Source organism: Arvicanthis niloticus, chromosome 1 (genome assembly GCF_011762505.2).
Source record: "Arvicanthis niloticus isolate mArvNil1 chromosome 1, mArvNil1.pat.X, whole genome shotgun sequence".
Taxonomy (NCBI): domain Eukaryota; kingdom Metazoa; phylum Chordata; class Mammalia; order Rodentia; family Muridae; genus Arvicanthis; species Arvicanthis niloticus.
Genome location: NC_047658.1, coordinates 3,000,019 through 3,024,890, shown reverse-complemented (window position 1 = coordinate 3,024,890; position 24,872 = coordinate 3,000,019). Strand labels below are relative to the sequence as shown.

General features: G+C 50.4%; 2 protein-coding genes across 8 annotated transcripts in view; both read left to right on the top strand.

Annotated features, from left to right (window-relative positions):
* The first annotated feature begins 231 nt into the window (after positions 1-231).
* On the top strand, positions 232-8,916 carry Gemin7 (gem nuclear organelle associated protein 7). Of its 5 annotated transcripts, XM_076929059.1 has the most exons (4): positions 250-390; positions 3,037-3,268; positions 4,975-5,061; positions 8,170-8,916. In XM_076929059.1, the coding sequence occupies exon 4, from the start codon at positions 8,180-8,182 to the stop codon at positions 8,567-8,569; it is 390 nt and encodes a 129-aa protein (XP_076785174.1). In that variant the 5' UTR covers positions 250-390; positions 3,037-3,268; positions 4,975-5,061; positions 8,170-8,179; the 3' UTR covers positions 8,570-8,916. The 5 variants fall into 5 exon arrangements, with proteins under 5 accessions (XP_034374188.1, XP_076785174.1, XP_034374109.1 ...); XM_034518218.2 differs by lacking the exon at positions 4,975-5,061; XM_076929067.1 differs by lacking the exon at positions 3,037-3,268 and having other exon boundaries at positions 275-390.
* A 2,708-nt stretch (positions 8,917-11,624) lies between these two features.
* The window catches only part of Ppp1r37 (protein phosphatase 1 regulatory subunit 37), a 29,171-nt gene continuing 15,923 nt past the window's right edge, over positions 11,625-24,872 (top strand). Inside the window, exon 1 of one of the 3 annotated variants that reach the window (XM_034503727.2) lies at positions 11,625-12,196. In XM_034503727.2, the coding sequence (XP_034359618.1) occupies positions 11,995-12,196 (202 nt within the window). In that variant the 5' untranslated portion in view covers positions 11,625-11,994. Of the gene's footprint in view, positions 12,197-17,597; positions 17,629-24,872 lie in introns of those variants that run through there. The other 2 variants (XM_034503737.2, XM_076928976.1) reach the window with 2 other exon arrangements.

The window sequence follows — 24,872 nt, the reverse complement described above, 5'->3', positions numbered from 1 at the left end:
TATCTGTAGCCCAGGTTGTCAGGCCTCGCTCGAACTCGGACAATCCTCTTGCCTCACTTTCGCGGGTACTTGGGATTCCAAGCCTGGGAGCCACCATGCCCAGCTTTCTGAACCTCTGTTTTGTGTTCCCCAAGGTGGGCATCCTAAACGTCCCTAACCCACAGGTTGGCAGAACCCAGCCCCGGTCGGGTGACTCAGGAGCGGCCGATGAACTCGTGAGGAAAGTAGAGGCGCGGGCGGAACCCAGGCGCTCGGGACTCGGTGCCCACCCGGACCTCTGCGGAGGTTGCGCGGGCGGAACCTAGGCAGTCGGGGCTCAGCGCCTGCCGGGACCTGTGTGGCGGCGGCGCGGGCGTAAGAGCAGCGCCTGCAGGGCAGGGCCAGGCCTCGGTGAGTACGCCGTCTTGGACGTGGGCTCTCCTCCGGGTAAGCCGCACCGGGTGGGATTGGAGCTGCGGGGAAGAGACGACCCAGAGAGGGACTGTGCTCTGACACCGGGCGGGCGGGGTGGGAGGTGGCTGCCCTGCAGCGGATGGACATTCTTAGAATTTGAAAAGGACTCTTAGGCTAGAAGGAATTACAAGGAGACTGACTCGCCCCTGGGAGCTGGGAAGGCCACAGATCCTGCCCTCGGGCTGCTTACTCTCAGGTGTGGCTCTATTTAGTGAATTTGCATAGAAGGTCCGAGGACAGGAGACAGTTACCTTACAGTGTGTATGGAGAAATAGGTGGCTGCTTAATTACACTAGGTCTTGTCTGCCAGCCTAGAAGACCCGCCCGTTTCGTATCCTGGTGACTCGAGGTAGACCTAATGTCCTCCAAACTGACCCATTCCTCTTTAACTTTCTATTTGTTGTTTGGCTTTTGTTTTCCTCTGAGACTACTAACCAGAACAGTAGCCCCAGGCTGGCCTTGAACTCACTGTGTGGCCCTGGGTAGCTTGGAATTTATGTCCCGCTTTCACCTGCCAAGGGCTGAATTACAGGCCTGTATAAACTACCACTTGCAGTTATGTTAGACTGGTGACGGAAACCCGATTTATTCTTTCTGTACAAGTACTCTACCAATTGCGCTTCATCGTCAACCTCTCCCACCCCTGTTCATCCACACCTCTCCCTATGTAATTCAGGCTGCTGTAGAACTAACTCTCTGTGTAGCTAAGACTGCAAGGAAAAGTATCTGCTCAGAACCTCCAGGACCAAGTTGTTAGCGCACAGGATGCCCCAGAAGGACAGAGAGCAAAGAGATAAAGACAGGAGATAGAGAATGAAGGAGGTAGGAAAGGGAACAAGAAAGAGGGAGGAGAGGTATGTGTCCAGGGGAACAAAGGACTGCCTCTGGTTAAATACACCAACCTGGCCCATGGACAAATGGCAGTGTCTAAAGACACCAGGAGAAACCCGGTGTTAGGATGAGGCGTTTCTTTTTAAATAGGCATGTTAATTAGATAAGCCAGAGGGGGCTTTTGATTTCTCATCTTCAATACTTTGATAGCTCTACCTTGGTATTCAGCCTCAGGAGGAGGAAGTATCCAAACAAGGGAACAGACTTTGGTGACTTGCTTTAAGAATGTAATCAAACACTTTCCATCTAGGCAGAGGGATGAGGGGAGAGGTGCAAGGCCTGCCACTCTCCCCACACTAGAACTGGCTAGCATCCCTTCTAAGACTGGCCTTGGATTGATTTTTTTTTCTGCTGTCTCCATTTCCCCATGCCTCACTCCACTCTCCCTGAGGCACCAAGGATGGTCCTGTGAACAGTTACCTGTTCATTGGCCCAAGGTGTCCTTACCCGCTTCATACATTGGGATGTATGAGTTTGGACTAACCTCTGGGCAGGAAACCCATGGTGTCTAGATCAGAGACTGAGATCAGATTAACGGGAGGAGGGTGATTTTAGCTGTTCTTGCCATCTAGGACACTAGGACAATTCTTCCCTGACTTTTCTCAAATCTTTGTTGTTGTTTTTTCAACAGGGTTTCTCTGTAGACCAGGCTAGCTTTGAACTCAAAAAATCCCATCGGGTCACTCCCCCCCCCCCCCCCCCCCCCCCCCCCGCGCCCCAAGGGCCGGGATTAAAGGCATGCATCACCACACCCAGCATAAATTAGTTTTCTTAAATCTTTCCACCTTGTCTCCAGAACATTCAAGGTCCAGTTCTGTCAACAGGAAAGGCCAGGAGAAAACTCGTACTCCAGTGGCCACAGTTAGCTGTCTTTTTCTGATATTTTCGTGGACCAGCAAAGTGATATCTAGTCTCAGGTCCATTCCAGCAAATGGGGGTTCTGGATATGATCAAATCTTTTTAAATTAGATTCTCATTATATGGCTCAGGATAGCCTAAAATTTGAAATTCTTGACCCTCAACCTCTAGACTGCTAGGATTTTAGGTGTGTACCACCACAGCCTATTCTATATATTTTTTTCTCTATTGGAGCAAACAAGGCTCCTCACTGGTCTTCCATCTAATTCTGTCTGCTGATCTAAGAAAGTTCTTTGACTACTGGCTTAGTTCCCATCTGCCCTTCCTTAAGTAATATTACGGATGCTTTTCTTTCTCTTTCTTTCTTTCTTTCTTTCTTTCTTTCTTTCTTTCTTTCCTTCCTTCCTTCCTTCCTTCCTTCTATCCTTCCTTCCTTCCTTCCTTCCTTCCTTCCTTCCTTCCTTCCTTCCTTCCTTCCTTCTGATTTATTTTATTATGTATAATACAACAGTCTTCCTTCATGTATACCTGCAGGCCAGAAGAGGGCACCAGATCTCATTATAGATGGTTCTGAGCCACCATGTGGTTGTTGGGAATTAAACTCAGGACCTCTGAAAGAATAACAGCCAGTGTTTGTTTGTTTGTTTGTTTGTTTTTGTTTTTGTTTTTGTTTTTTGAGACAGGGTTTCTCTGTGTAGCCCTGGCTGTCCTGGAACTCACTCTGTAGACCAGGCTGGCCTCGAACTCAGAAATCCGCCTGCCTCTGCCTCCCAAGTGCTGGGATTAAAGGCGTGTGCCACCACCACCTAGCAGATGTTTTTTTTTTAAATGCAGGTAGCTGGGCTGGATGATGCTGTCTCAAAGTCCCAGGTCCTCAGTCTGGGACAGGAGTATCAAAAGTCTGCCACATGGACTGAGGAGATGTCTTGAGTTTGATCCTGGGAACCCAGTTGCTGGAAGGAGAGAACAGACTTTTTTTTTTTTTTTTCCTTTACATTGTCCTCTGACCCCTGTGTATGTGCTGTGACATGCACGCACAAACAAAACAACTTGGTTCAGTGACAGGGTAAGTTTAAAGCCAGCCTGGGCACTTAGTGAGATCCTGACTTGAAAATGAAAGCAGTCTGGGAGGCTTCAGTGTAGCTCAGTTACTGGTGTATTTGTTTAACCCCAGCACCAGATAAACAGGGCCATGGCATCATAGACCTGTAATCCTAGGACAAGGGAGATGGGGGCAGGAGGTCAGACTTGGTTTTCTTCCTAACTTTCCTCCTTCCTTTCTTTCTTCCTTACTTCCTTTTTCCCTTTCTCCCTTCCTTTCTTCTTTTTCTTTTCTTTTCTTTCTTTCTTTCTTTCTTTTTTTTTTTTTTTTTTTGAGACAGGGTTTCTATCTATAGCTCTGGCTGTCCTGGAACTCACAGAGATCCACCTGCCTCTGCCTCCCCAATGCTGAAGTTAAAGCTGTGTGTGCTACCATTGACAGTGGAGGATCAAACATTTTAGGCCACCTGGGGTCACATGAGTCACTGTCATAAAGAAAGAAGGCTTCAGGGTGTAGAGTGCTTGCTTAGAATCCACCTTCGAGAGCCTAAGGGTGTGGTTCTGTGATAGACTTGCCTAGCCTGCTAGAGGCTCTGGATTGTCTCTACACTATAATCACACACTTAGTCCCTTTAGGCTTAGTCTTCCCTGTCTACCACAGGGCCTTGGAGCCTGCCTTGAAGACTTCCTATTTGACCTGCACAGCTTGCTGAGTGCTTTGCATGCCCCACACAGCACTAATTTAACAGCTCCTCTCACAAGGGCCAGCATAACCAGGGGACACAGGGGCCTATGTTTTGGACTCCCTGTCCCTCCCTCATTCCCACAAGGATATGCTCTGGACAGTAAGCATGGGGTTCCTGTGAAGGAATAGCTCATGTTCCTCCTTGCTCAGAGCAGTATGTGGGTGCCCACATCTCTCAGAGTGGACACAATGCAAGTTCTTGGTGAGGCTCCATGCTGGCTGCTCAACCTCCTTACTCCAGTCTATTACCATGCCTCAAAGTATATCCAGGCTGGCCTTGAGCTCCAGTCTTCCTACATAAACCTTCCATGCTGCTACTGTAGGTGTGTTTTCTGTCGTGGCTCAGTTTCTTATTTCATCCAGGACTGCACGGTGTGACTGACCCGGAACTGTTCCCAAGCCCTTCTGGAAACCACTGTCCTATGTTACTCCTCCCTCCTCCAAGACTTTGACTTTCTTCTGGCCTCTTTCTCTCCAGCTCTGTCTGGATAATTGCTCCTGTGTTCACTGCTGGGCTGTGATCTTAAGGTCAGCCAGTAGATTTGCTGTACAAGTGCCTGTGCTTGGGATGGCAGAGAACACCTGAATCTTTAAAGAATAGATACAAAGCTAGATGAGGTGGTACATCCATGGAATTTCAGAGCTTTCCTGGAGTCCTAGCATTCCATTGAGGCAGGAGGATAGCCAGGTAGAAGCAAGCCTAGGCTTCAAGGCAACACACTCTAATCATACTCACCTCAAAGCACATGCTCAAATCACATGCTGATTCTCCTCATCTCCCCTCCCCCAGGGTTCGTTGTGTAGCTCTGGCTGCTTTGTAGACCAGCTGGATCTTGATTACGTTTATTTATTTGTGTGATATTAAGGAAGACAACTTTCAGGAGTTGGAGTCCTCTCCTTCCCCTCCTGTAGCTCAAACTGGCCTCAAGCTGTCTATGTGACCAAGGATGACCTTGAACTTCTGATCCTCCTGCTTGTGCTTATAGGTGTGTTCCCTCACACCCAGTTTTATGAAGTGCTGGTGTTCAAACCCAGGGCCTCCTACCTGCTAGGAGAGCATCTACCAGATGTAGGTGAGCTGCATTCCAGCCCTATTGCTGAACCTTCACTTTTCTTTTACAACATTTTAAATGTGAATGGATGTTTTGCATGCATGTATGTCTGTATACCGTGTGAATGCCTGGTGCTCAAGGAGTCCAGAAGAGGGCATTGGATCCCCTGAAGCTAGAATTACAGATGGTTGTGAGCCATCATGTAGGTGCTGGGAATCAAACCTGCTTTTCCAAGTTCCCTTAATGGCTGAGACACATCTCTAGCCTCATCACTGCTGACTCTTTGATTGTACCAAGAGGCCAATAGAAACCAAGGTTAGGTGTGCACACAGTCCCAGCATTAAGTCTCAGGTGCAGAATCCCCAAGTCCCAGGCCAGCCTTGTCTACAGTAGAGGTACTGGTGCCTGCACACGGGTGAAAGAAAGCCTGCATTTCCTGGAGGGAACCTTGTTTTTCCTGGGCTGGGAAGCATCCCAGAAACATCCCATCAGGAGCACACATTGCTGTAAAGGACAGATGGGATAAGCGTAGGACTGAAGCCTAAAGCAGAAGGGTCACCTGAACCCAGGAGTTCAAGACCAGCTCCCAACCCAAGCAATGTGACAAGACCTCATGGGGTGTGGGGCAATATAGAGTGAACAGTATAGAATTCCCTCTGCATTGTTTGTTTTTCTTTTTTAAAAAAGATTTATTATGTGTATAGTATTCTGCCTGCATGTATGCCTGCAGGCCAGAAGAGGGCACTAGATCTCATAGATGGTTGCGAGCCACCATGTGGCTGCTGGGAATTGAACTCAGGACCTCTGGCAGAGCAGCCAGTGCTCTTGAACTCTGAGTCATCTCTCTAGTACCATTCGTGTTTGTTTGTTTGTTTGTTTGTTTGTTTTTCAAGGCAGAATTCACTCTGTAGACCAGGCTGGCTTCAAACTCAGGGATCTGCCTATCTGTGCATCTAGAATACTAGGATTAAAATCATGCAGTACCACATCTGGCTTTGGTCAAGTGCTGGCCTGGCATGTATGGAATCTTGGATTTGATTTTCAGTACTATATAAAATAGCCTGACATCCCAGTACTGGGGAGGTAGCAGAAGGAGGGTCAGAAATTCAAGACTAGCCTGGGCTGCACAGTGAGCTTGTGGTCAGTTTGGGCTATCTGAGACCCCTTCTTAGAAATAGTGGTTTGAAAATGGGAAAAGAAATGGATGGATCAGTGAGGTGAGAGAAGAAAGTGAGCTTGGCAGCCCCCATGCCTCCAGGGAAAGGCAGTGAGTGCAAAGGTCCTGTGGCAGGGCTGTATTTGCTCTACCTCAAGAATACAAGCTAGTCCAAAGGTAGAAAGGGGAGAGGAGAGAAGGTCATATAATGTCCACTGTGAGGACTCCAGTTGAGGACCCCAAGGAACAGTCCTAAACAGAGGTCACTCTGGGATTTAGTTGTAAAAGTTTTGTTTGCTTTTAACCTGTGTGCATGTGTATGTGTATGTGTGGATGCACATCACAGTGTGAATCTGGAGGCCAGAGGACAAGTTTTGGACTCTGTTCTCTCCTTGGACTCTGCGGGTTCTAAGGATTGAAGTCAGGTGGCCAGGGTTGGCAGCAAGTTCTGAGACCTACTGAGGTCTTCACTGACCCAGGATTTAGATGTAGCAGGATCCAGTTTACAGCCTGTGGGAAACACACTGGGCTGGGGTAGGATATGTGATGTTCTCCTCTGGCTTTTATGCCCAAGAATGGGCACAGCAGCTCACACGTGTACACATAAGCCAAGCTTGACAGTCTACACCTTGAATCCCCAACTCTAGGGAGGCAGCGGCAGGCATATTGAGGTCAGCCTCATCTAAATAGTGAGTTCCAGGGCTACACAGTGAGACTCTATTTCAGAGAAAGGGAGGAGGTAGGAAGAAAGAAAAAATAAAAAAAGAATACACTATAGGAGCCCAGTGGGAGGCCACTGAGACAGTCAATGTATTGGACACAAGAAGGAACAAAATAGGGGTGGTAACTCCAGTGGCTTTGGGATGCTGATGCCATATCTAGAACTGGTTGGCCTTAAAGTCGAGTCTCCTGCCTTGGCATCCCTAGTGCTGGGATATGAGACTGCGTCACCACACTTGACATTAGGAGGAACCTTAAAACCATGCAGATGGCCTAAGATCGAAGGACTTAGGAAGGCCCAGGCAGGCAGGATGGTAGCTTCCATGACAGTGTGGGCTACATAGTGATATCCCATGCTCTTCTCAATCCTGCCCCCCATCCCCAAAAGGTTAGAGAGCAAGCTCTGTGAGTAAAGTCCCAAGGCTTTCACCACCAAGCTGACAGCCTCATGTGGTCCTATCCCTGGCAATATAGGAGATGAGAATTGGCTCCTGCAGGCTGTCCTCTGACCTTGCACACACACAAATAAATGCATTTGAAAACAAAAGGCCTAAGATACTGCAAACTCCTAAACTCTCCTGACTGGTCTTCTTCTTCTTCTTTTTTTTTTTTTTTTTTTTTCTTCGAGACAGGGTTTCTCTGCATAGCCCTGGCTGTCCTGGAACTCACTCTGTAGACCAGGCTGGCCTCAAACTCAGAAATCCACCCGCCTCTGCCTCCCAAGTGCTGGGATTAAAGGCGTGCACCACCACTGCCCGGCCCTGACAGGTCTCCTTAAGCGTAGACCGTTTTCACTCAGTAGTTGCAGTGTGTAACAGTCGCTGAATCATTCTGGATCTAGCTGTCAGGACTCTGGCTGATTGACGGAGAATGGGCTATATTTGAGAGGGGCTGGGAATAGTCTTGTGACAGTTACCCCAGAACCATAATAAAGCTATGATCAAAGTAGACAAAAGGGGGGCTGGGGATCCTCTCACAAAACAACAAAGGCAGAGGAGCCCCTTATGGTAATGATACCTGTACAGCATTTAGGAGGCAGGTGTCTGTATATTTGGGGTCAGCCTGAGCTATATAGGAAGACCCTGTCTCCAAAACCGTGTAACAACAGACAGACAAAATTCCCTACCTGAGATGGAGCTGGGGGGATTTACGCAGGTTCTAGACAGTATAGCTATAGTCTACAGGTGAAAGCAAAGGGTGAGTTTATTCTCTCCTGGAGCTGTGTGGCTTTAACTCTTTCACCTTCTTCCCAGAACCTGGGCCATGCAAAGCCCACTGACCATTCCTGTGCCAGTACCAGTGCTGCGCCTCCCTCGGGGCCCCGATGGCTTCAGCCGAGGCTTTGCCCCTGATGGACGTAGGACCATCCTGAGACCAGAAGTCGGAGAAGGTTGTATTCAGTATCCCCCAGAGTCACAGGACCAGCGGGCCCGAGCTGCTCTGAGGGAACGTTACCTCCGCAGCCTCCTAGCCATGGTGGGACACCCTGTGAGTTTCACACTGCATGAAGGTGTACATGTGACTGCCCAGTTTGGAGCCACAGACCTGGATGTAGCCAACTTCTACGTTTCTCAGCTGCAGACTCCCATAGGTGTGCAGGCTGAAGCCTTGCTTCGATGTAGTGACATCATTTCCTATTCCTTCAAGCTGTAAAGACTGTCTGCTGTTTTCCTTGTGGGCATTGCCACAGTAGCCCAGGCCTCTGGCTTTTCCTGGGCCATAGAGTTCTCAGCACCTTTCTGGACTTTCAAAGCAAGCTCCAACAAACCTTGGCTTTGAACTCAGAGGAACTCCAAATCAGATACCATCTAGTGCTGGATTCGATAACCCTGGCTCTCAAGAGGCTGAAGTGGGAAGAGCATAAATTCAAGGCCAGGCTGTACCACAGTGGGAGACTGCAACCACAGATATTCTAGGTCTCTCTTGTTGAAAGAAATGTTCTGCCTCACACAACTCAACTTTATAGAAATAAATTCCTGAGGCTAGTCCTTGCAGGCTGAGGGGTGTGTGTATATGCGTGTGTGCCTGTGTTCGCAAACAGCACTGAAGAGCTTGCAACGTTGAGGTTGAGCCTCTCACGCTGTTTCTCCATCTTCCCTCCTGCCAAAGAAATCATTATCCGGAGAAACCTGGCTCTGGCTTTCCTTTTAAATTTTTATTTATATATGTGGGTGGTTTGCTTACACGGATGTCTGTACTCCATGCATGCAGTGATGGCTGAGGCCAGAAGAGGGCACCAAATCCAATGAAACTAGTAAGAGATAGTTGTGACCCAGCATGTGGGTGCCGGGAATGGTTTGTGGGTCCACTGCCAGAGCAGCCAGTTCACTTAATGGCTGAGCCATATTTTCACCCCATCCCAACCTTTTTTTTTTTTTTTTTTTTTTTTTTGAGACAGGGTTTCTCTGTGTAGCCCTGGCTGTCCTGGAACTCACTCTGTAGACCAGGCTAGCCTCGAACTCAGAAATCCGCCTGCCTCTGCCTCCCAAGTGCTGGGATTAAAGGTGTGAGCCACCACTGCCTGGCTCATCCCAACCTTTTTAAAAAGACAGGACCTGGCTGTGTAGTCTAGGCTGGCTTGGAATTCACAGTCCTGCCTCAACCTCCAAAGTGCTGGATTACAGGTCAGGCCACCATACTTGGCCTTTCTGCTTATCTTTTTAGTTGTATCCCATGGAGAATGGTGCCATGTTTTAAAATTTTTTTGTTTTAAAAATTTTAAATGTAGGTGTTACGTCTGTGTGCCACGTGAGTGTGGGTGCTCATGGAGATAGGCCATCGGCAGGAGCTCTGGTTATAGGTGCTTGTGAGATGTGAGGGCTGAGAGCAGAATCCAGGCCCTCTGCAACACAGTAGCAAGTGTTCTTAACTGTTAAGCTGTCCTCCCACCCTCTGGAGTAGTATTTAAGAGTTAGTAGTGTAGTTATCACTGTGGGGCTAAGCCATGATGGGGAGGAGTTCAGATAACAGTATGGGGTTTGCACTGCTCCTGGTATCCTCCCAAAATGGCTGACTTTATTCTCTGGACAAGAAATTGACCCTAAAGTCTATTTTGAGATGGGCAACGATGGCCTTTTACTAGGAAGGGCCTTGGCTTACACCAGGTTACAAGGTTCCCTCTGGGTGCTGTGGTCCACTGCACCAGGTCCAGGTGCAGGGAAACCTGTGGTCCACATTTTCCTAAGTAGGGGACAGGGAGTGGTGATGGTGGTCACACTTGTGTGTGACAGTGCCAGGGAGCAAATGCCGCAGATTGGTGGTTAGCGTTGAAGTTTTATCCTTCAGTTTGCTCCAGCCTCCTAGTGAGGCAGTCTATGTCACCTGTTTCAGTCCCTTTTCACTAAAAATCTTTCAGTAGATGGTATCCAAAAGCAGTTCCTAGCTGAGCACAGTGGCCCAGGCCTGTAATCCCAGCACTTGGGGTGGGGAACGGGGTATAGAGGCAGGAGGAGGCAAGAGGAGGCAGAGATAAAGCCAGTCTTGCCTACATAGCAAGTCAGATGGTAGCCTGGGTTACATGAGAACCAGTAAAACCAAAACAAAAACCAACCAAACAAAAAACTGTTAACGCCTTTTAGTTGAAGTTCAGAATGTAAGTGAAGCTTTGCATTGATTATAGGGGGCTTTTGGTTCTCAGTCTCCAAAGTGTACTAACCCACAACACTGCCAAGGGAAGCACTTAGCCTTAGCTACTGTCAGTTCACACCGCAGCCTCCCTCCAGTCCCAGCCCAGCTCTCTAGTTAGTGCGTTGTGCTCTACCCTCCTCAAGTCCCATTCTAGAGCTTCAGTCTCTTGCCAATGGGTCGGTCCTTAATGAGCTGAGAAGGGAGAGCAGAGCGAAGGGACAGAGATGAATCCTGAGCTATGGAATCCACCCCTTGGAGGTGTGGCCTAGGCTCGCTCAGGTTTGGTCGGCCTTTGGTCGTCTCAAGCCTTTGGAATTCCTGCTCCCAGTTTTTGTTTTTAAATCAGGTTCATGAATACCAGGCAGACTCGTCTAATACTGTAATTTACACTTGCTATAATTTTGGCGAGTCAGTGAAGCTAAAGTCTGCTCTTCTGTCGGTTCTGTCACTTGTACTCATCCTATCTGCAGCTCAGCTCTCACGGCTTTTCAACGCCTCCATCATCTTACCCTGTTCCCATTACTTGGCTTAGCCCCGCCAGAGTCTTTTTTAATTTTATTTTATTTTATATATGCGAGAACGCTGTCCCTATCTTCAGACACACCAGAAGAGGGCATTGGATCCCATTACAGATGGTTGTGAGCCACCATGTGGTTGCTGGGATTTGAACTCAGGACCTCTGGAAGAGCAGTAAGTGCTCTTAACCGCTGAGCCATCTCTCTAGCCCCGCAAGTAAAACACTTTAATACATCTGATTTGTATTTTATATTTTAAGTTACTCATTATTTCTTGTGAGCGCGTGTGTAGAAATCAGGAGACAATTTTGTGGAGGCGATTCTTCCATTTTTTACGTGAGTCTCTGGTATAGAACTCAGACGGCTTTAACCGTTGACAGCCCTTTTGCAGGCCGCGGTGACAGGATTTCTATTGAATTCTTTCCCGAATTATTTGGGCTTGTGATGAATGTGCGGGAACCTGAGTGTTGACAGCTGGGCTGAGGGCGGAGGCGGCTGAAACTCGCGCATGCGCAGCGCTCCGGGAGACAGCGTTCATAGGCCCCACCTCTGTCTTCTGCAGTTCTGGCCCTGCAGATTCGCCCCTCACGTTTCTCTTTCCCGTGAAGCCTCCTGCGCTTTGTCCCAATCTTCGTGTCGCCCTCGAAACGGTTTTTTTTTTCCAGAGCAAAAGCTTGAGTCGGTGTCATGCTTTTCTCAGTAGGCAGCGGACTCCTCGGCTTGTAGCGAAAGTGTGGCTGCGGAAGAGCAGATACTCGCGGAGCTCGGCGGAGGCGCGTTGGGGCTCCCGACGACGACGACGACGAACGGAGCGGACGGAGGCGGCGCTTGAGACAGCGGTGAAGCCCATGCCCCGGAACGGCGGGAGGACCCGGAGAGACGAGTCCGGGGCCCGGGGCATGTCCCCGGGGCCCCCGTGAGGAGGAGGCGGTGGCGATGGAGATCCCGCCGCAGGAGGCTCCGCCCGGGCCGGGCGCGGACACCGAGGCCGAGGAGGCCCCCGCCGAAGCTGGGTCTCCTAGCGGGGCCTCGCCCCCGGCCGATGGGCGCCTTAAGGCTGCGGCCAAGCATGTCACGTTCCCGTCGGACGAGGACATCGTGTCCGGAGCGGTGGAGCCCAAAGACCCCTGGAGACACGGTAGCTATGGCGAGGGTTGGGAGGGAGAGCCCAGGGGCGGGTGGAACCGCCACAGAGCCGACCCCCTACGGAGGTGGCTCGCGGTAAATGGCACTTACTGGTGATTTCAGCGATGCCTAGGTTAGAGCTGGAGGCAGAGAGGGGTTGGCGGGAGAGTTGGAAAGGTGCACAGGATTGGGTTTTCAAACCCTAACCTTGTTTGGGAATTTGGAAGGCTGGCAGCCAGCCTTTGAGTTCATGGTACACGCAGGGATAGATGAAGAGAGGCTGTTCATAGTATTGGGGGAAAGATAGGTGTCTGAGTCCACAGGGTGGTGAGAGTGGAGCAGCTGGTCTGTAAAGCAGGAGGCAAAGGGTAGCCGGCTATGGCCATTGCTCCTCTGGCTGGAACGAGGACGGGAAATAAACCCAGACTGTATACAGAACTTGGTAAACCCTCCGACTGAGAAAAGAGAGTCAGAGGCAGCAGACAGAAAAGCAGAGGGCGAGGTGGTCAGTGTGCCTGCGTGTGAGGAATTTCTCAGTAAGATTCAGCAGCAGAACGTGGAGCCCGCTTTTACCAGGGTCTTCTTGGGGAATGACTCGGGAATGTTACCTACTCAGGTGTTTCTGGTCAACAGAAGGTGGCTTATATGTCGGGAAATGGAAAGATCTAAGATCTAGGCCTGTTGGAGAAGGTTGGTGGGGAGCTGGAACTGGACGGGCACTTGGAGGAGCGCATTGGCTTTGATGGTTAGGAAAGGTGAAAGGTTGCTGGGGAGATGAACACAGGCTAATCCCATTTCTGAGCTGAATTGTGTTTTGCTTGGGTGGAGCCTGTGAAGTGAGGTTGCCCACTGGCCGTTTTCTATAGAAGCTAACCTGCGGTCCTGGAACAGACAGACACACTACTGCCAGGCAGTGGGCAGCTGGTAACTTTGATGTCTGTGGGAGCAGTGGACTTGGTTGCAGGAAATGATACACTGGAAGCCCGCCATAAATGCCAGTTTGACTAGTAATTACCAAAGAGACCAGGGTTAATTTAGACTTGGCCTGAGGAGCCCGCCAGAGCTGGGTGGTTTGTTTTGGGTTCTGAACTTCTTGGAACTAATGCTGAGGACAGGAAGAGTCCACTGGGCCTTGGCAGCAACCTGGTGTCCACTGTGGCGAGATCATAGCAGGAAGGGGAGAGGTGGAGCAGTGTGGCCATTCAGAAGTGGTTAAGAAACCTGGTGTGGCTATATGCAGCTGTGAGCCCAGTACTTAGAGGCTAAGGCTGGACCATAGAGTAGGCATTCTAGGGGGGCTCAAACTGCATGGTGAAACCCTGTTTTGTTATAAAAAGAAAGAAAAAGGGGAAAAAGAAAGCAAACTGGATCAAATTCTGACTTTCCCACTTGCTGTCTTTTGTAACCAATGAGAAGTTGCCTGATTCCCCCAAGCCTCAGAACCCCACTCCCCCTGAGTGACTGACAGGAGCAGTGGCCAGGGTCTCCCAGAGACTGAGTGACATCACACATAAACAGTGACTGGTGAGGGGGAGCCTCCTAAATCCATGATGATTATGAAGGCGACACGGAGGCCTGGAAAGAGCTTGCTCTTTAGATGGGGCCAAAGTCAGAACCTTCCAGGATGAGGGTCAGATGGCTGGGCCTGGAGAGTTGGGTGTTGCTCTGGGCAAAGTTTCTGGCCCACAGTTTTTCTGAAAAGGCCAAGCCTTTTTAAATTTAAGGGTTTTGTTTGTTTGTTTTGTTTTTTTAAGATTGTCTTATGTAGCACAGATTGTGTATAGTTAAGGGTGACTTTGAACCTCTGACCTTCCTGCCTCCCTCTCCTAAATGATAGGATTACAGGTATGTACTAACACTCCTTTTATGCAGAACAGGGGATGGAGTCCAGGGCTTCCTTACTGCTAGGCAAGCACTCTACCATGGAGCCACACTTGTAGCTACACACACACACACACACACACACACACACTCACACACTCACACACTCACACACTCACACACACATTTTTTTTTGAGACAGGATTTTTTTGAGATTGAATTGAGTAGTCCAAGCTGTTCTGGAGACTACTGTGTAGTCCAGGCTGTCCTCAGATGCTTGACAGTCCTCCTGCATCAGCCTTTGTCTCAAGCTCTAGGATGACAGGCATGACCCACCATGCCTGCAAGGTTTGGCTGTTGAGAGAGCTGTTTCCTCCCCTCCTTCCTTCGGTTCCTTTGTCTGCAAATGGAGGTGCTAATTTCTTAGTGTAACCTTTAAACAAGACTGCCCTTGTAAATTCCGGTAGGTCCTGTAACGAGGCTAATTGGACTGCTGCTGCTAAGGGTGACAGGTACCGGTGTGGTAACTCCTGGGTTGGGGAGACTATCATTCCCCTAGCTTTCCAGAGTGACAGCAAAGACTACTTAGGGCCCACCTTTTGGAGGAGTGAGCAGAGAGGCAGCCATGACTTCTGGCTGGGAATGAGCTTAAAGACTTGGCCTCCATAGGGAAGGAAATATGAAGGTGGCCACCTTGGACAGAGATTTGCAGAGCCATCAGCAGCTAGGGGCAGGTGCCCAGGACGGCAGGGTTGTCCATGGCCTGGGAGCTGTTGGGATGGGAAGGTAGATGGGCTTAGAAGGTTGGTGAGAGCCCCGTTGAGAGACAGGTCTCTGAGGATGGTCCAGCCTGGATCAGGGGTGGCAGGGGGTGTGTCACAGGTGGTCTGTGGGCCCTCTATAGCATAGAGGTATATAATTAAGCCATGGTCCTTGTGCAAGAGCAATGGCCCCAAACAGTGCTCCTAGTGACAGTGTTTGGAGGGTCTGAATTGAGGGACACAGTTGTTTCAAATCCATTCTTCTCAGGGAGACAGATGGAAGGGCTAACCGGGTCTGGAGGTGTTGGGAAGTAAAGGAAGCCTGGGGTAGGGGAGCAGCTCTGAAGGAGCCTGCCAGTATCAGCTTCCACTCAGTCTTATTCTGGGTAGGAGTGCTGGCTGAGGTATCTGGAGCTCCAGGTGCCTATCTGAGGGTCAGAGCCCCCTCAGGCCTTTCAGGAGCCTAGTGTTGGGAGCTCCTTGAAGTGAGTTAATCTAAGGACCCATCCATTTCTGTGTAAAACCAGGACCACTGGTGTTCTGTTATGTGTTTTCTCTTTGGTGCCCCCAGCAGGAATGGGAGCTGACTTTCTCAGCCCCACCTGGAGATTTGTGGCAGTGTGACCAGCCTGAGAGGGAAGTTTTGGGAGGCCCTAGCCATGTCTCTATAAAGCAGAGCCAATGAGCTTCACCCTGCAGTTGGCCAGGATTGTCTGAGAGGATGGGATGCCATGGCTGGGGAGCCGGAGGCAGGTGTGCGGGTGGAAAGTGAGACTTGGAGAATAGGGAGGAGGTGGAAGTCGTGAGTGGAAGAGGCACACTGGGCATGTGGGTACTGGGAGAGGAAGCTGGCCAGTCCTCCCCTGATGAGAGGTAGTCCTTGGGCCCTAGTTCTTTCCAGGAACCAGGAACTCTTTCAGACCAGACCACAAGAAAGTGCTCGGCTAGCCTCTCCAGGCACTGCTAGATTCTTGGCTTTGCAAGGCAGGCTTGTGAGAGAGACTTGTGATCTAAGCACATGACACCGATGATCCTGCCTGCCCTCCCTGCTGTTCCCCACCCTGCATCCTGCCAGTGGCATGTGGCCAGCTCTCACTCAGAGTCCTGGGCTACCCACCAGGAGATTTCTTGTGAAGTTCCAACATGTGACTATTCCTAGCCACCTGGAGTCAGGGAAGAGGTGGTGAGGACAGTGGCCGTGCGGAGGACAGCCATACTGTTTGTTCTCCCTGGCTCTGCTATGGACTCCTGGAACTGGTTTGACAGGTAAAAGCACACGTCTTAGGTCTGGGAGGGCTGTGACAAGAGCTGCGGAGTAGAGCAGGGCATGTTCTCTGTCTGTACAGTGCAGCTGTGGGGTGGCGGGTGCAGTGTGGAGCCCAGCACAGGAGCCTTGGTGCGTCTGCTGCTGCTCTTCAGCCCTTATCTCTTCCCTTCCCCCATCCCCCAGCACTTGCCATTGTCCCCCACTTTCCCTCAGCCTTGTTCCTTAAGATGACTGCCTTACTCTGGGGACAGGTCTAAACCTCCAGGCCCAGCCTTGTCTGAAGGCAAGTTTGCCCAGCCTCTCTGAGTAAATTGAGGATGTGAGGAGCACCAACATGACAGGCTGTCAAGGTACCAGGCTCCAGGCGGGACATTGCTGGCCTGTCCACAGTGCACTGAAGACTTTGGGCCAGTTGCTGCTTCCATCACACACTTTATCCTGCTGCTCTCTGGCCCATGGACCTGGGTGGTGCCCAGTCTTTAACCTTTAGTTCTTGATGTCTGTTTCTGTGCTAGCCCCACTTCAGAGGAGAAACCAGTCACTGCTCTTGATTCCAGTCTGGTTCCAAGTACAAGTGTAAGAAGGGACGAGGAGTTTTAGGTCTGATGCCCTAAAGTGGCATTTGGAGGAAGTTCTGAGGCAGCTAATCCAGTTTGTGCCAGGACAGAGCTCTTCCTCCAAGGTGCCAGGCAGGTGTTGGCAATACTCCTGAGCCCCACTGAGGCACTCAGGCCTGGCACTGGCCACAGTCCCTGAGCTGATAGTTCCTCCAGGGCATTGCTTCAAAAGGATTAAGATCTGGGAGCCATAGGCCTGGGCAGGACCAACTGCAAGCCTCAGGGTTTTGCACAGCCTTTCCTGGCTGTCTATCCAGTACTCAGGCCCTTCTGAGCAGACTGCAGGTTACAGGGTGACCTTGGCTGGCCTTTCTGTGCTCGGTGAGGGGAGTGCTGACATGCTGACACAGGTGACCGCAAGAACTCAGGTGATGGCAGCTACCTTCTGCAGTAGAGCATTGGGCCAGGCTGTGGTGTGTTTTCTGGCTGACCTTAGTGCTCACATGTCCCTGCGCTCCATGACCAAGTACTTGCAGATGCTAACCTTACTTGAGTCCTACAGCCACCCCTGTGGACAGGCATCACTCGGGGCTCGTGAGGACTAGGGGCAGAAGTGAAGTGACTCTCCTGCCTTGTCACACTGCCAGGGAGGTGCTAGGCTGAGACTGAGACCCAGGTGTTCTGCTCCTAGAGCCTGTACTTGTCCTTGTACTGTCTGCAGGACCAAAGGTAAACGTGTGGTCTGCAGGGCAGTAAGAGGAGTAAGAAACAGTAAAGGGCCTTGACCTTGGACACTCAAGAGGAAACTGACTCCTGGATGGCTTCAAAGTCCCAAGAGGGCTGGGCTGCTCTCTCCCCTTTGCTAGCTGCTTATCCACACCCTCTGCCCTTAGAACACACTTTTGTAGTGCTGCTTTGTATTCTTGCTGCACAGGTAACTCAGTGGCAGTCCATTTAGGTGCTAGTTGAGGGGAGAAGATGGCAGGAGATCCCAGAGTGACCAATAAGCACTGGTGCTGAGGCATGGCATGGGCATCTGGTAAGTCCTGGGAGTCAGCCTGGTATGGCCCAACTTCAGGTATGTGGGGACTAGTGCCAGAATCAGCTAGAATGTAGTGTACGGGACAGATAAAAAAAAACAGGGAGTCCGCAAGGTGCAGAAACACCGGAGCAAACGGAGCTGGGGCCTACAGGTGTGTGTGTGTGTGTGTGTGTGTGTGTGTGTGTGTGTGTGTGTGTGTAGATGTAGATGTAGATAGACAATTTTGGTTTTTTGTTTGGGGTTTTTTTGTTGTTGTTGTTGGTTTTGGAGACAGTTTTCCAGGATAGCCCTGGCTGTCCTGGAACTCACTATGTAGACCAGGATGGCCTCATACTCAGATATCCACCTGCCTCTGCCTTGTGAGTGCTGGGATTAAAGGTGTGCACCACCACTGCTCAGCAGAAGCTATTATTTTTTAAGAGATTTCTCTGTAGCTTTGACTGGCAATTCTATATAGACCAGGCAGGCCTGACACTCAGAGCTCCTTCTGTTTCTCTCTGTTCAGTGCTAGACTAAAGGTAGGTGTACGCACTGTGATAGTTCTTCCTCATCCTCCAGGGCTGTGTGCAGGAGCCACCATGCCTGGTAGTCTGTAGGTTTTTTGAACCCAGCGTCTCCTGCGTACTAGGGTAGTGCTCCTCTTACAAGCCTCCCTCCTCAGTCAACAGTAATTGGCTTTGATCTGAGCCTTTGCTAGGTATTTGATATACCTGTGAGATGCCTAGTGCCCACCCCTCCCCACCCCCACCCCTAGGCTCTCTGTAGCCTTTCCACCTCTTTTGTTAGCTCATTCTTGATCTGCAGTATAGCCCAACCAAGCCTGTGAGGGCTTTTTTACTTTTGGAGACTACCATGTGACCTCTTGTAACTCCACAGTCCCCTCAAGTCTCTTAGAGACCTGTGTAACATTGATACCTTGTCATTTGTTAAGTCCAGAAAGGTTCTTATTCTAGAGCAGTTCTGGTTAAAGGGTCCCTGGTAGGAAAATATGGAGGTTGAGGTGGGTTTCCTTCTGCATCTAGAAAATATCCATTGCACCAGAGGTAGTGTGGGACCCAGTGACCATCACTCTGCACTGAGGCTATGGCTTGTTAGCTTCTTTGCCTCAGTAGGCAGTTTATTTGTGGGCTGAGGGTGACATTTCTCTGTACTAGAACAAACAAGCATACAGTGCAGACTAAGTATGGCTCCTTTTCTCAAAGTGACTTGACCTCCCTCTCTCCTCTTGCTGTGAAGAAAGCAGGTGACTTGTGGCCTGCTCCAGGAGCAGTTTACCCGAGGGTGACCTCAGCTCCTCCACCCAGGATGCATGACCTTGGATAGGTACTTATGTGCCTCTGTTTCCCTTGTTGGCAGAATATGCCTTGGAGTTTACAGTCAAATTGTTTTGATTTAGGGGAGGGGAGAAGCAGGAAGCTGGTAAAGAGAAGCACGCAGCAGGGCCCAGCCCACTAGTGCTGTGGGAGTTCTTTTGTGGAGTGGCCCATGGGGCTTTTGGATGCCACTATAGGTCCAGGCCTGTCCCCTCTGAGAGCTGCATCTGCATAGGCATCTGGTGTCTCTGGTTGCTGTGGACGGTGATGTGGAGAGCCCCTGGTTCTAGGAAGGAGCTCCAAGGCTGGGTGCCAGAGTCCTTAGAGAGATGCACAGGGCTTGGCTGTGTCCCTGAATTGGGAAAGCTCCTTGAAGGCCAGGTTCCTTGGAGATGGTAGCCCTTCATAGTACTCAGCCTCCGTCATCATGGGCAGGCTGGACAGTGATGATGGTGCACAGTCAGCTTCACGTGTTGTCTTCCCCTTCCCTTCCCTTCCCTTCCCTTCCCTTCCCTTCCCTTCCCTTCCCTTCCCTTCCCTTCCCTTCCCTTCCTCCAGGCAGCCGCAAGAATAAGCTGCCTGAAGCTTGGGGGTGGCAGTTGGGAAGTGTCTGCTGCCACTGCTGTCTGTGCTCATGTGACTGGCCCAGCACCCTTCCCAGCAGGAGCCTGCAGGCTGGTAATTCCATCAGGGATCGCCTCCCTTGGTTTGGATGGGTGGCCTCACTTGCAAGCTGCAGCTTGAAACACAAGGGTTCAGACTTAGGGCCATCTCACACACACCCCTCCCTTCTTCCTTACAGTCTCGGGGGCTGCAGCTGTCACAGGCCCTGTCTGTGCAGAGCGCCACTGGGACTTATTCCCCAGAGAGAAGGGAGGAGCTGGGGAAGGAGATGCTGCCAGAAGATGAAGGCAAGCCTCCAGAGCACAGTGGTAGCATGGTGATGGTAAAGAAGGTGGTGCTGGTATTGACTGGGAGGAAGAAGGACACTCAGAGCTCTCGTGTATTCATCCCTTACCAGGTCTTGACTGTGTTACTGACTTGGGTCATCTTCGCAGTAGCGGGAGACAGGGTATGGACCCAGTTAGGATGTCAGAGCTACCCAGGTCTCAGAGTGTAGGCTGGCTCTCCAGGAGGATTTTGACACTTTGCCCTCCCCTGGAGTGTCTGCATAGTTACAGGATGAAGTCCACACCGGTGCCCCCACCCCTGCCCCACATACCTTCAGACTGAGGTGCCCCTGCCTTCTTAGTCCTGTTCATTTTCCCACTTGGTTCAGATGACACCCCCTCCCCTGAATCCCCAGACAGTGCTGCCCTCCTCCCTAGTTGCCTCCCTAGTACCTCCTCACATTGTTATTGCTGCCATCTTCTCCCCACTAGGCCTGAAGCTGCACGGGCACACCATCCTGTTCATTTGGCTGCCCACCAGCAGCACTCAACAGGACAGGACTCTAGCCGCCTCACCTCCAACCTGTCCTGTAGCTCCTTCTCAGCATCTCCCCGTGTACCTCCTGGACCTGACCACCCACCTGTGAGGATTCATATGCTGGCTCCCTGCCTAAACAGGGCCACTGCTGAGGGCAGAGACTGCTCCTCCACCAGGGACCATAAGTCCAGCACTTCCCTGGCTATAGAGTGAGCCTGAGTACCTTAGCAGACCCTGTCTCAAAACGTAGTGTGGAAATGGACTGGAGGCTGATGATTCACACCTTTGATCCCAACACTGGGGAGGCAGAGGAAGCAGGCAGATCTCTGAGTTCAAGGCCAGCCTGCTCTACAGAGTGAGTTCTAGGACAGCCAGGGCTACACAGTGAGAACCTGTCTCAAAAAACTAACAAATAAATGGTCTGGGGAAATAGCTTAGTGCTGGGTGCTGGTCTAGCAAACACGAGGCCTCAGGATCAGTCCCAGCCGCTTTAAGAAAGTTACAGAAAACAGGAATGACACAGGTGTAGAGTTGGTTGGGTGGTTACTGAAGATCCCTTAAAGAGAGGACTATTTAAGGACCAGAGAGATGGCTTAGCAGTTAAAGGCACTGGCTGCTTTTCCATGGATCTGGGTTTGATTTTAGCACCCACATGGTTCAGCTCTCAACTGCCTGTAACTCCAGTTTCATGGGATCTGGCACGTTCTTCTGATCCGTGGGTTCCTGCACATATGTGGGACACATAAACTCACACCATACATTTTAATTTTTGTTGTTGTTGTTGGGGTTTTTTGTTTTGTTTTGTTTCTTTTTGTGACAGTTTTTCTGTATAGCCCTGGCTATCTTCATACTTGCCCTGTAGACCAGCCTGGAACTCAGGCTGCTTCTGCCTCCTAGTGCTGGGATTATGGCATGTGCCACCACCACTCAGCAAAATTTTGTTTGAGTGTTTCAACATGAACTGTAGAGATGACTCAGTGGTTAAGAGCACATACTGCTCTTCCAGAGGACCTGTGTTCAGTTCCCAGCACCATATCAGACGACTTCAGCTTTGAAGTGGTTTAAACGCCCCATGGGGAGTGGGGTCCTGAAGATTCTGCTTTCTTAAGGCACCTGCAGTCACGTGAGACCCACATATTAACCAGCACAGGGACATAAGTTTCTTAAAAATAAATCTTTTTTTTTAGCCTCAGATGGTGGTGATGCATGCTTTTAATCCCAGCACCTGGGGCTGGAGAGATGGCTCAATGGTTAAGAGCACTGACTGCCCTTCCAGAGGTCCAGAGTTCGCTTCCCAGCAACCACATGGTGGCTCACAGCCATCTGTAGTGGGATTAAATGCCCTCTTCTAGTGTGTCTGAAGACAGCTACAGTGTACTCACATAAATAAAATAAATAACTTATATATATAAAAAAAAATCCCAGCACCCTGGAGGCAGAGGCAGGCAGGTCTCTGTAATTTCAAGGCCAGCCTGGTCTACGGAGAGAGTTCTCAAAACAAAACAAAAAGTATTTTTTAAAAAATGATTTAGCAGTAGGCCTTTATTGTTTGTGGTGGGTTGAAAGGGTCTTGGGAGGCAGAGGCAAGCAGATCTCTGAGTTCGAGGCCAGCCTGATCTACAGAGTGAGTTCCAGGACAGCCAGGGCTCCACAGGGAAAGGATGTCTACAGGGCCCTCTGTTTCCCTTCCTTTTTGGTGATGAGGTAATGCATTGGGCAGGCTCAGGGGCTGCTAAGGTACAGCCAGGACCGTGAAAGCTGCACAGTGGAGAGAGGCCTGTTGCTGCTGTAAAGGGAACTCTCAAATGCAGGCTTTAGCTGGGAAAGGAGTAAGGTCATTCTCAGGCCATACACACAGGCCTTGGTTCATTGCTGTTTTAGCATTCATAGTTCAAATACCACTATGTCAAAAAATGTTAGCTCTGCACAGGCAGGTGTGGATTGTTTTCTTTCTGATGTTTACAGTGTTGTTGATATAATTTGTGCCTGTGCGCATAAGTGTGATGTGGGGGAAACATGCCATGGTACACGTGTATAGATCAGAGGACAGCTTTGTGGAGTCCATACTGTCATTCCACCTTTATGTGGGTCCGGGGGATCGAACACCAATTGTCAGGCTTGTCTGGAAGCACCTTTACCCTTTGAACCAGCCTTCTTGGCATGTACTACCATATGTGGTGCTGGCATTCTTGACTCTCAGCTGGCAAGTGACACCACTCAGGTTCCAGCATGAAGGTCTCCTCTTCCAGTGCCTCACTTTCTCATCTTTCTATGCCACTTCCAGCCCACCTGACTTTTTCTTCAGAAAGACTTAGTAAGATCTGCTCTCTGTGACCTGACCTTCCTTAACCCCAAACCCTGTTAGGTGCTTTCCTGGGCTGCATTGAGGCCCATCACTGATTGACAGATTGTCATATGGATACTAATGGCAATGTCACCCGGTGAAGTATGGGAGTAAGAGGAAGAAGTGGGTTTCAGTGTTCTGTTCTCATTGGAGTTGAATCTGGTTCAGAGAACACGTGAGCCTCAAGCTCAGTCATTCCCTAAAGATCTGAACCCATGTAATGTCTGTGCTGGACTCTGGCAGAGAGAGCAGATAGGGCCCTGATGTCAGCAGTCCAGAAGATGGGTCACTGCCCTCTGTACACCACCTACTCTGGTCAGAGCAGCTACCAAGAGAAGTGGCCCCAGGCCACAGAGGCTCAAAGACTGGCCCAGCTATTGTTTTGAAGAGGGGATGACACATTGCTTTGCACCCCCCTTACAGAAGGTAGATAGGGCCAGCAACAATACATGGATTTTTGTAGAAGCAGTTAGGGCTGCCTGAGGCCACCTGCCATGGACATGTAGATGAATAATGACAGATTGGAGGTCAGGGGTCAGACTGCAATCTTAGGGGCTGGCCACCTTGTTTTGAGGCAGGATCTTGTATTAGCCTAAAACTCGGCAGGTAGGCTAGGTTGGGTGGCTAGTGAGCTCTACACAGATCTGCTTGTCTCTACCTCCCCAGCACTGGGATTACAAAGGCATGCTAGCAGACCCAGCATTTTGGGTTTCCATATGTTATGTGGTATGTGTGTGTGTTCCATACATGCATGCATACATGCATGCGTACTGTGTACAGAAAATGGCATTGGAGCCGAAAGACTCAGTATAGTCTACCCTGCCTCTGAGCAGCTGAGCCCTTTAGGGCTTGAGCACAGAGTTTGACCTTCTGGGAACAGTGCAGCTGTTTTGCTCATGGACAAACTGAGAGCCCCACCCAGTGCCAGGTCTGAGTGGATAAGCCGCCTGCTTGGGCTGCAGCCTTTTCCTTACACATGCACCCCTAGCCTACCCTTAAAGTATTTTGTCTTGCTACACCTCCTCTGGTGCTTACCGCTTGCCTGTCCCCAGGTCTTCCCTTGTGTACCCTCAGCTACCCAGCCCTGGGTAAATATTTAAGGGTAAACAGTGGACGAGCAAGCAGTGTTCCGAGATGCAGCTGGATTGGAACAGGTGCAAGCCTCCCTCTCTCTGCAGTAAGAGTTGTGTTTGCTCTGCTCTTCCACTACCTGGTCACCATGGTGTCGGCCTTGGACTGTGATGATGACTGCTGCTGTTTACAGTGCACTAGCCCTTTGCTGCCACTCTCACTGAGCTGGCTCACTTACTGCTTCTAGAAGTCTCTATGTATGTGTGTGTCCTTAGTGGTTTTGTGGGTATGAAGACCCAAACATTAGATAAAATGCAGGGCCTATAACAGTTTGGATCTTCTGGCCATCAGGGATATGAGGCAAATGAGAGTGGTCAATACCTTGCTGTTGGACCACACGTCACTCTTTCTGTCTCTAGAGCCTTCCCTCTGTTGCTGTGTCTTAGGTCACACAAGCCTGGCCATCCTGAGTAGTTCGGGTCGCTGGCCCAGGCAGCTTCTATAGAAGAAGCCAAGGCCTAACTCCCAACTGGATGTCCTTAGTGCGTCACTGTTTCCTCTGTTGTGAAGGCGCATTCATGTCCTGAGGCAGAATGTCACCAGTGTCTTCAGGTGTACACATCCTGCTGGGGCCATAGAGGAAAGCCTGCATGCACCCCAACAGAAAGCTTTAGTCAGTGACGATCCTGTGGTGAGCTTAGTCTCTTCTCAGCACCAGGCTAGATGTACTCATAGTTGTTCAGACATTTACCCAGCCAGATTAAGTTCTGTGCCCCAGTCTCGTGCTAAAGGTGCAGTAGTTACTAGGACACACCTGTCCCTGTCACCAGAAAGGTAGGTGTGAGAGACAGGAATGTGGGGGAAGGAGGTCAGCAGCAGCTCCACAGTTGCCCGAGACTTGTCTGGGTGCATGATGCCACATGCGATGGGTGCTCTTGGAGGCCAGAAGAAAGAGGGCATTGGCCCGGCGGTGGTGGCGCACGCCTTTAATCCCAGCACTTGGGAGGCAGAGACAGGCGGATTTCTGAGTTCGAGGCCAGCCTGGTCTACAGAGTGAGTTCCAGGACAGCCAAGGCTACACAGAG

What these genes read in the sequence shown, in the direction of transcription:
- Gemin7 (XM_034518218.2), top strand. Translation starts at nt 3,219, where the DNA reads ATGTGCTGTGACATGCACGCACAAACAAAACAACTTGGTTCAGTGACA. An exon ending in CAACTTGGTTCAGTGACAGG is followed by an intron (nt 3,269 to 8,169) that starts GTAAGTTTAAAG and finishes CCTTCTTCCCAG; the next exon opens with AACCTGGGCCATGCAAAGCC.